General features: G+C 39.1%; 1 protein-coding gene across 3 annotated transcripts in view; it reads left to right on the top strand.

Moving 5' to 3' along the window:
• Positions 1-10,202, top strand: part of slc10a7 (solute carrier family 10 member 7) — an 11,301-nt gene extending 1,099 nt beyond the window's left edge. The window contains exons 2-14 of one of the 3 annotated variants that reach the window (XR_008531288.1): positions 1,656-1,738; positions 1,827-1,963; positions 2,896-2,971; positions 3,081-3,119; positions 3,205-3,240; positions 3,598-3,681; positions 3,761-3,926; positions 4,219-4,270; positions 5,165-5,238; positions 5,547-5,692; positions 5,915-5,957; positions 7,461-7,505; positions 7,679-10,202. Coding sequence is in view for 2 of the 3 variants with exons in the window: in XM_054601421.1 (XP_054457396.1) it covers positions 1,656-1,738; positions 1,827-1,963; positions 2,896-2,971; positions 3,081-3,119; positions 3,205-3,240; positions 3,598-3,681; positions 3,761-3,926; positions 4,219-4,270; positions 5,165-5,238; positions 5,547-5,692; positions 7,679-7,711 (926 nt within the window). In the remaining variant the exon portion in view is untranslated. The remainder of the gene's footprint in view (positions 1-1,655; positions 1,739-1,826; positions 1,964-2,895; positions 2,972-3,080; positions 3,120-3,204; positions 3,241-3,597; positions 3,682-3,760; positions 3,927-4,218; positions 4,271-5,164; positions 5,239-5,546; positions 5,693-5,914; positions 5,958-7,460; positions 7,506-7,678) is intronic. The other 2 variants (XM_054601422.1, XM_054601421.1) reach the window with 2 other exon arrangements.
• Positions 10,203-10,440: the final 238 nt, after the last annotated feature.

The following is a 10,440-nucleotide window of genomic DNA, read 5'->3' as shown; positions in this document are numbered from 1 at the left end:
GTTTTTGTGTGTGTGTTTGTGTGTGTGTTTGTGTGTGTAGGTGTGTTTTTGTGTGTGTCTGTGTCTCCTTGTGTGTGCGTGGATGTGTGTATGTGTCCTTGTGGGTGTGTGTGTGTTCCTCCCGCTTGACCTGACACTAGTGACACGTTGCATTCAGCATTAATGTCACACACACACACACACACACACACACACACACACACACACACACACACACGAGCACACCCCTCGTTTTGACATCACACACCGCTCGGTTGCTTCATCTTGTTGGCTCCTCTCATGTCCTCTCGTGTTCTCATGTCCTCATGTTTAAATGTGTGTTGGACAGGTGTGACATCACCTGAACTGACCAGCATGTAGACTTTATAAAGTAGCTACATGTTTCTCAGAGGTCAGTTATTACCTCCTCTGAGTGTAACCTGGTCTCCGTCACACCTCCACCTGTGATCCTCTTTTATTATAAATAAATCAACATAAAGTGTGATTAGAAAATAAATTGTTAATTATTATTAACAATATTTTAAAAGTGATATTATTATTTTTGTCCTTCATATAATCATATTTTAACTACATTTATTTGCCTTTTAATTGTAACGCCTTTATCTCAAAACTCCACCGAGGGAATGGATTATTTAATTTATTTATTTTGTTATCATTATGTTATATTTACTAATGTAGATGGAGGTTTTAATATTATTTTATTTACATAGTTTATACCGTGCCAAATTTTTTTAATAAAATAATTTATATTTCATTTTTGTACTTTCATATAATCACATTGTGACGACATTTATTTGACTTTAAATGATCTTTAACACGTTAAAATATGTTTTTATTTCTTTATATTTCCACCTAGGGAATGGTTTTATTTTTATTTTCTATTTTGTTATCATTTTATTTTATTAACAAATGTAAATTGAGGTTTTTAATATTATTTTATTTAATTTACATATTTTGAAAAAAATTGAAATAAAAAGTAAGTTTTAAAAAATGCATTGTTTGCATTTCTCCTTCATTGCACTTGATAATAAAAAAACAAGTTCAGTAATAAAATAATATCTTTGCACAAAAGTTGTTGCAGTTTTTCCATATTTGATGAGGTTTTATTTTACATTTAAAAATGTTCTTCGTCAAGATTCCCCAATACTGACGAAGCTCTTTGTTGCTGTGTTTAATGTATGTTAAAAAATATTAAGAACATGTTTGTGTTAAAAATAGTAAGATGTTGTTTGACAAAAATAATTAAGGATTACTAGTTGTTGTTGTTGTTTTAATTAGTAATTTTAATGCACCATTGTTGGCTCTGGAAAATAGATGTGAATGATAATTATTTGCAGCCCTGTTAACATATTGCTTTATTCTGTATCTGTAAACTCCACTTATATAAATCCCATGCAATGTCGAGTCTTGAATGCATCATAGCTTCACATAACTTTTTTAATTTTTGCAACTAAAATGCTAAAAAAATACATCTTGTTTAGACATTTATAATTGTTTACAGGACAGGAATGTCGCTGTTGTTGCATTAAAATGATCAGCAACATGTACTTAAACTATAAAAATCTAAAGTATTCATTATGCAGATTGTCTCCTCTCTCAGTGTTTCATTATTACAGAATATGATCATGTGATTAAAACATTTATTTCTCTCTCAGGGCCGTTAAAACCAGAGATCACCATCGCCTACGTTGCCGTCTCGCTCATTTTCTTCAACAGCGGCCTGTCGCTGAAAACGGAGGTGAGAGACCCCAAACGTCACAGTTAAAACTTTATTTAAAACAGTGATGGAAGCAGATGATGAATGTCTTCTTCTGCTGCGTCCTCAGGAGCTGACCAGTGCGCTTCTTCACGTCCGTCTGCACCTCTTCGTTCAGTCCTTCACGCTCGTCTTCTTCCCTCTGGTCGTCTGGCTGCTGCTCAAAGTGCTCGCACTCACCGCCATCGACGAATGGCTGCTCAGAGGGTAGGTGTGTGTGTGTGTGTGTGTGTGTGTGTGTGTGTGTGTGTGTGAGAGTGTGTGTTTGTGTGTGTGTGTGAATGCCAGCCTTCATTCAGACTGTACCTGGAGGGTGAGTTATTTTCACACACAAAGACCCTCATTCATGCTTCTCTGGGCCGTGATGTGTGTTACTTATTCATCTATCTTTGCAAGGACAGATTCGAGTGTTGGTAGGTTCGGACATTTTGGCCGAGTCCTCACTTTGTGACAGACCTTCTTCTGTTTCAAGGCTCAGGTTAGAATTAAGTTTAGTTTAGGTTTGAAGAGGGAACGTCGAGTATGTCGTCTGTGGTGCAAAAGTAAATACATATATAAACCTCTAGTGATTAAAATCTCCGTTAAAGAAATTAAGAAATACAACATTGTAAAAGTTGGGAGGTTTGCTCACAACCATAGACTGTATTTTAAAGTGGACATAATCGGTTTGTGTACTAACATCTTGGTTTTTGTCAGTTGCCATCCTTTTATTTTTTTTGTCAGTAGCCAACTTGGTTTTTGTCCGTCACCGACTTGTTGTTTTGGCCATCGCCATCTTGGTTTTTGGACATCGCCATCTTGGTTTTTGTTTGTCACCATCTTGGTTTTTGGACATCGCCATCTTGGTTTTAATCCGGCCCCATCTTTTGTTTTTTGTCAGTCAGCATCTTAGTTTTTGGCCGCCGCCATCTTGGTTTTTGGCCGTCGCCAACTTGGTATTTGGCTCAGTTTTGTTCTTTCACCATCTTGGTTTTTGGCCGTCAAAAACTTCAATTCAATTCATCCTTAGCCTGACCCAAAAGCACCCTGACCTCTGACCTTTGAAGGAAGGCGTTAGAAGAAATAGAAATATTCTTACCTGTAGAAACGAATGATGAAGATTCTTTTTCCCTCTTCCTCCCGTTGCTGTGGTTGCCTAGGTTACAGACGGTGAGCTGCATGCCCCCCCCGGTCTCTTCGGCTGTTATTCTCACCAAGGCTGTCGGAGGCAACGAGGTAAGACGACTCCAGTGTTTGACAAAGAGCGTGTAACATTGAACAATTAACCAGCAGTCTGTTGGCATGTTGTCATGGTGACGGACTATGTGTGCGTTTGATCTTCTAGGCTGCTGCTATCTTCAACTCAGCGTTTGGAAGCTTCCTGGTAAGAAATCATGACCTTTTATGAAGCATCTGCTCTTTGCGATAAATAATAATAACAATAATGAAAATGTTTTTCTGTCCTGCAGGGAATCGTAGTGACTCCGGTGCTGCTGCTGCTGTTTGTAAGTCACACCCATGACACTTCCGTCACGATGATTCATTAGGAGTCTTTGTGTTTGTGTCAACTGATCAATATTCTCCCTTTTAGCTCTGTTTTTGGTCTCCACCACCTTTTTTTTTGAGAGAAGAAGCTGTAAAAGCCACTGAACGGACACTAACTGGTGAACTTAGCGGAGCATTTAGCAGCTGAAGAGACGGATGTTTCCCTCAGGAGGTGGTGGAGACCAAAAACAGAGCTACTGTCATGTCGTGTTCATGACTCGTTTAGAAAATCAGCTGTTTCAGCTTTAATAATCATTTAAATAACACAGTTATTGTGCTACATTGTCCCCTAAATGTTTTATCTCCTCTTCCTCCAGCTCGGCTCGTCCTCCTCCGTTCCCTTCTCCTCCATCTTCTCTCAGCTCTTCATGACGGTGGTGGTTCCTCTGATCCTGGGTCAGGTATGGATCTGGTTTTTTTATCCAGAAATGTTTAAATATGTTCTTGAGTGTTGTGTGAGTGTTTTGTTGTTGTGTGCAGGTGTGTCGTGGTTTCCTCAGGGAGTATCTGGAGCGGCGGAAGCTTCCGTTCAGCGCCGTCAGCAGCGCCGTCCTCCTCATGATCATCTACACCACCTTCTGTGACACCTTCAGCAACCCCAACATAGAGCTGGACCCCACCAGCCTGCTGCTGGTCGTCCTCATCAGTCAGTAGTGTGTGTGTGTGTGTGTGTGTGTGTGTGTGTGTGTGTGTGTGTGTGTGTGTGTGTGTGTGTGTGTGTGTGTGTGTGTGTGTGTGTGTGTGTGTGTGTGTGTGTGTGTGTGTGTGTGTGTGTGTGTGTGTGTGTGTGTGTGTGTGTGTGTGTGTGTGTGTGTGTGTGTGTGTGTGTGTGTGTGTGTGTGTGTGTGTCCACCAGACTCCATTAAAAAAATCATAAATTTAACGTCTCAGAACTTTAAAGCGTTAAAACATTAAAAGTTGTTTCTTTGTTGTTTCAGTTTTCTCCATCCAGCTCAGCTTCATGCTGCTCACGTTTGCCTTCTCTACCAGGTGAGTCTCCTCCATCTCTTCCTCCTTCATCCTCTCTCCTCCTCTGCCTCATCCATCCCTCCTCCATCCTATACTTTTCCTCCTCCTCCTCCATTATCTCCTTCATCCTCTCTTGCTCCTCCATCCTCTCCTCCTCCTTCATCCTTTCCTCCTCCTTCATTTTCTCCTACTCCATCCTCCTCCATCCTCTCCTTCATCCTCTCTCCTACTCTTCCTCCTCCATCCTCTCCTCCTCCAGCTGTGTCATCCACCTCCTTCATCCTTTCCTCCTCCTTCATTCTCTCCTCCATCCCCTCCTCCCCTTTCATCCTCTTTTCTCCTCTGCCTGTTATCCATCCTCTCTTCTTCCTCCATCCTCTCCTCCTCATCCTCATCCTTGTCTGTCCTCTCCTCCTCCTCTTCCATCCTCTCCTCCTCTCCTTCAACCTCTCTTCCTCCTCATCCTCTCCTCCATCCTCTCTTCATCCTCTCCTCCTCTTCCTCCTCCACCGTCTCCTTCATCCTCTTCCTCTCTGTTTCATAGTTTTAGTCTCTTTGTTTCCCTTCAGATTTTAAGTCTATTAATCTCAATCTCACAACATTTACTGACATGATGCAGTAAAATGCTGAAACACATTTCTTGCCGTCAACATGTTTAATATTCTCAATAACTGTTTGTTTATTTTTGTTTTATGAATTACACCTTGTTCTTTTTCTTTATAATTTCATTATTACTTGACACTTTGGCAATATTGTCCTTGTTACAATCAATTAAATAAAGCATATACATTTGATTTAATACACTGATAAGTTTATACATAATCACAGTAAGAAGTAGTAGTGAGTCAGAGGTCAGAGGTCACAGCCCTGTGAAAGTGATCCGGACAGTATTTAACTTCCTGTTTGTCTCTGCAGGTCGGGCTCAGGATTCAGCCCTGCAGACACCGTCGCCATCGTGTTCTGCTCCACACACAAGTCTCTCACTCTGGGTACACACACACACACACACACACACACACACACACACACACACACACACACACACACACACACACACACACACACACACGTTAGCCGCTACTAGAATTTCACCCCTTTAAACTGTGGCTTAACCATCTGTGGTCAGGTTGCATTGTGGGTAATGTAGGCACCATGTTGTCCAAAGGAAAAAACACTATCGTTTGATATTTGATCATGTTTTAGAAGATGTACGTTTCATTGCTTCACATTCATTTCATTTGAAGATTTTTGCTTTGACTCTTGAGTGTAACCATGACAACATGTTCCCTCCCTCCAGGTATCCCCATGCTGAAGATCGTGTTCGAGGGCTACGAGCATCTCTCTCTGATCTCGGTCCCTCTGCTCATCTACCACCCGGCTCAGATTCTGCTCGGCTCCGTCCTCGTGCCGACCATCCGGAGCTGGATGACCAGCCGGCAGAAGGTACACACACACACACACACACACACAAAACCACACACACACACACACACACACACACACACACACACACACACACACACACACACACACACACACACACACACACACACACACACACACACACACACACACACACACACACTGACACTGCTCTGGTCCTCTTCCTGAGATAGCGGGCTTTACTCCAACACTAACCTCCTCACCTTCTCTCCTCTCCTACAGTCTAGTCTGTTGTTGAGATAGGGCCGCATTCCAACACTGCTGAGTGAGTAGACGCCTAAACGTCTAATTAAAAAGCTGTGATAATTTATTTTACACTGTGTGCAGCAGCTCCCTCTGCTGTCAATCTGCACCAGTTTCACTTTGATTAAAGAAATACTTCACCCACAAAATGAGCTTTTGTATATCAATTACTCACTTTGAAGTTCTAAAGGAAATTGTTTTTTTACTCATTCGAGATCTAGATTAAAAAAAAACGAGAAAGGTTCTGATGAATTAAAGTAAATAAAAGAAACTACTTCACAAACAAGTGCATCTTCTTTAAAAGTACTATTTAAAACACTTCACTCGTCTAGATTGGTGTTTTTAATCTTAATGTTTTCGTGAAGATGCATCTGTTTGTTAAGTAAACAACTGGATTAATGAGACTTGGATTAAACTTCATGAGTTGTGTGAGAAAATCAAAGTATTCTAAAAGATTTCAAGGTAATTTATGGTGAGTAATCTGAATACAAACGGTCATTTTAATGGTGAAGTATTCCTTTAAGTCTGATGGTGGTGGGTGATGATGATGATGATGATGCCAAATAATTACTCTTAATCAACAATTATATCTTGTGAACAACATGGAGTTGAAATCTGTGGAAACTAACCCAATAAAACGGTTAATTTAGTTTCAGTTTCAAATTTGGACTTCATCATTTTAAATGTTGGTGTTCTGATGAGAGGCGACTGGATTAATTATCGTGATATTCATCGATATTAAATATTTGTCTTTTTTGTTCTTGTTGATTCTTAAATTTTAATTTTTTAAATGCAGATTTATCAACATCACTGTAAATGTTCAGTTTTAGACATTTGTTGGGCGACATATTTACATATTGGAGCTGAAACAGATGGTTATGTTTGTCAATCGACTAAAAATACATGCAACAATTTTAATAATTAGATAATAGTTAAAGTGATTTAACGAGGAGAATTCTGAATATTTTCTGTTTATTTGTAGTTTCTCAAATGTGAGAATTTACAGCATCTCTGTTTGATTTAATCAAACTAAAGAATGATGGAGATTTTTACTTTTTTGGGCCATTTTATACAAGATTGATTGATTGAGAAATTGAGAAAATAATAGTCAGATTAATTGGTTTAAAAGCATATATGAAATAAACTTTAATCAAAGCCCAAAATCATGCCTTTAAAAAACTCTTGTATTATGCCTTTTACTTTTTATATATCGTAAAGAAAACCATAAAATCCTCAGTTTATAAAAGCAAATATTTAAAAGTTAAACTGTTGATCATTTATCAAGAGAGTTGCTCAATAACTGACAAACCAAATAGGGAACCTCTTGTTTCATCTCCATCATTCTTCAACCTTTACTGTCACGCAAAGCGGGTTTCTTATTTTTATGACATTTAAGATGAAGTTACTGTGAGAAGATAACGAGTGAAATGAAGAGTCTGCTGACTTTGCCTGTGACCTGAAACGACCTCCTCTGTACAAACAGGGACGGGAACGTTTACGATTTATTTATTTTTGACTTATACAGGAACTAAAATAATTCACCAGAGGAACACGGTCTTTGTCTCACTCGGTAGGCCGTCTTTGTTTTGCAGAATACTGATTGATTTGGGTGTTGGTGGTGGATTAACTCACCAGACTTCCTTTTAAAAATTCTCACATTTTAGCACATTTGGAACTTTCTATCACTTTTGTTCATTGTTCTTTCTGAACGTCTCACTCTCTGCATATTTTCTCTCTGTTCAGGTGGTGAAACTGCCAACTCTTCAGCCCGTCTGACGAAGACGAAATGAATGTTTTGACGGTTCCGTGTTGTGATGGCGTACGGCGGTGGAGGGATACGGTGGAACGTGCCTTATTACAAACAATCAACAGAGACCTCAGTGCGACGGACGGTTGTGCACCAGTCGCCCCGATATTCTCCGTTTTTATGACAACAAAAAACTCATATTTCCATCAGATATATTCTTTTATATCTAAAAGAAACAGAAGTTTTATTTTTATATGAAATACCTGCAAAAAGGGGAGATCTGCTTTTTTTTAAAGACAAATGGAGCGTTTGGTTTGAAAAACAGCACCTCCCAGCAGGAACGGGGAGCAGAAGGGCGGAGTTACTGGGACCATTCTTTTCTACTTTTTTTTGTTGCTATTTTCTACTTTTCTCTACTCTATATTTCTCCTAGCTGTCACTGCCAGAAAATGAGGACATGTGTTACATTTATCATTTGATAGAAACAAACTAATCCTGGAGTTTCTGATATTTAATATACAGTATAAGAATGTCAGTTTCTGATTCTTTCTAAAATAATGCTTGTTGTTTGTTTCTTGTTTGTTTACAAGAAGCAGTCTTGTGGTGAGGGAATTATGTTGAGCTAATAATCTATCCAAATAAGGAAGCTAGGACATGAACACTGAGGTACTGAATTATATAGATTTTTTACATCTTTTTTTGTGAAATTACTCACACTATACTATCTGGTTTTTTTTTAGTTTGTTTTATTCAAACTCCGGTTCACATAATTTGCCGTCAGCCTCATATTCTGCCCAAATATTTGGTCCACAAGGGCATTTTTTAACTTGGACCAATACATAGGCAGGAGACTCACGGTTATCGATCCACATACATTTGTACGCAGATGATACCTTATTCTATCTGAGTAATATAGTAGTTGTCATGTCACTTTTCCATTATCATATGAATCACTGACCAAAATCTCATAATGACAATGCTAACATGCTAATGTTTAGCTGGTATAACCATGATCACCATCTTTTTGTTAGCATGCTAACGTTTGCTAATCAGCACAAAACACAAAGTACAGCTGAGACTGCAGTATTGTAAAACGAAGTATTGAACAAATTCAAACTTTAACCAGATCATAGCGCTAAATGAAAAGTCAGAGGACCATTACAGTTATTACAGTTCATCCTGAGGGGAACATGAACAACTGAACCAAATGACATGGTAATACATCCTGTAGTTGTTGAGATATTGGCAACCATGTAAATCTGCACGGAGTTCATGTTGAGATATTTGTTTTTAAGTAGAAACTGTGACCCATAGGTGGTTCTAGAGTCAAGATCAGGCGACCACCAAAGTATTAGGGCTTCATCATCAGCACCATGAATGTTTGTACCAAATCTCATGGCAATCGATCCAACAGTCGTTGAGATATTTCAGTCTGAACCCAAATGGTGGACTCGCCAAAAGTCCGAAATTGCCACGCCACTAGCAAGGCTAACAATGAAGGTCTTTGAAACTTACTGTTCAGGTTTGTGGCCTAGAAATCAAAGAGTTTCCTCTTTTTCCTATTCAGAGAGGTGACAGTGAATGTATCATCATCATAACCAATCAGAACTGGAGATGCAACACGTGACATCCATTCAAACTAATTTTACAGTGTTTTTATTCAGTGTTAGCTGCTTTGTGATGTGACCAAACGGACATAAACGTATGGAAACTGTACAATACAAGGGCTAACTTTGCTCAGGGGCACTGAGGCAGTATTTCTGTTCGTTATTCGCTGGTGTCACTACCAAGCCTTACATCCCTCTGGTGTTTGTAATGTCAATTCTGATTTCTGAAGGACCTTCTGATTGACATATTTGGGGGATTTCATGTCACTTTCGCTAACCCCCTTTAGACAAGTTGGAGGACCACAGCTCTGTGAAGACCTGATAAACGCCATCCTTTATCCAAGGTGCTTAATTAGCTGTTACTAAGCAACCAAAAACCTTTGAGCTGGGATGGTGATGATGATGATGAAGTTGCAGTAATTTAAAGTAAACTTCACTGACAGAACTTTACAAAGTTAAACCAGATAAATGGATTTCTTCAACCAGATGACGCCCTTGGATGCACTGCCCAAATTCTAATGAATCGAAGGACTAACGCTTTAGCCAAAACACCTGATTTTGGTGCAAATGCAGCGTAACTAGAAGTTATAACATCTCCCCAAATGTAGATCTCGATCTTGAGATGATAAAAGATGTCTTTGGCTTTTTGTTGTATCCTCGAAAACCTGCTTTGGTGTACACATGGAACAGATTTCTTCAAAGCAACCTCCGTTATCAGATCGTTAACTTGACTGAAAAAGTTTCTGATTTGTCCAGTAACAGTCAACATTTCACAGCTTCTGTCTGTTTACACTGTGACTGTTTTGCCAGTTGTATATTTTGGAAAGACATATATTTATGCAGGGTATGTAAAGGTGTTTCCTTCCACTTGTTTACATAAAAAAAGTATACAGAAATAAACCTACAAACTTTTTCGGGACTTGGTGCAACTTCTTTATTTGTATGTATCCGTAGAGGAATCAGATGTAAATGTGTTTTTAGGGAGTGTTTTTTTGCAGCTTATATCAATATTATATGTACTTGATTGTGAAGATTTAAATCCTGTTTCGTGCTTTATCTCCCTTCTGGTAAATGGGCCAGGTATTAGTTGGCTTTATCGTCATACACTTCTAAAACCACTGTGGAAAACCAGATTTTAAAGTCTCAACACC

This window comes from Anoplopoma fimbria, chromosome 7, assembly GCF_027596085.1.
Source record: "Anoplopoma fimbria isolate UVic2021 breed Golden Eagle Sablefish chromosome 7, Afim_UVic_2022, whole genome shotgun sequence".
NCBI lineage: Eukaryota > Metazoa > Chordata > Actinopteri > Perciformes > Anoplopomatidae > Anoplopoma > Anoplopoma fimbria.
Note: the sequence above shows the minus strand (reverse complement) of the source record. Positions and strands in the feature narration are given on the sequence as shown.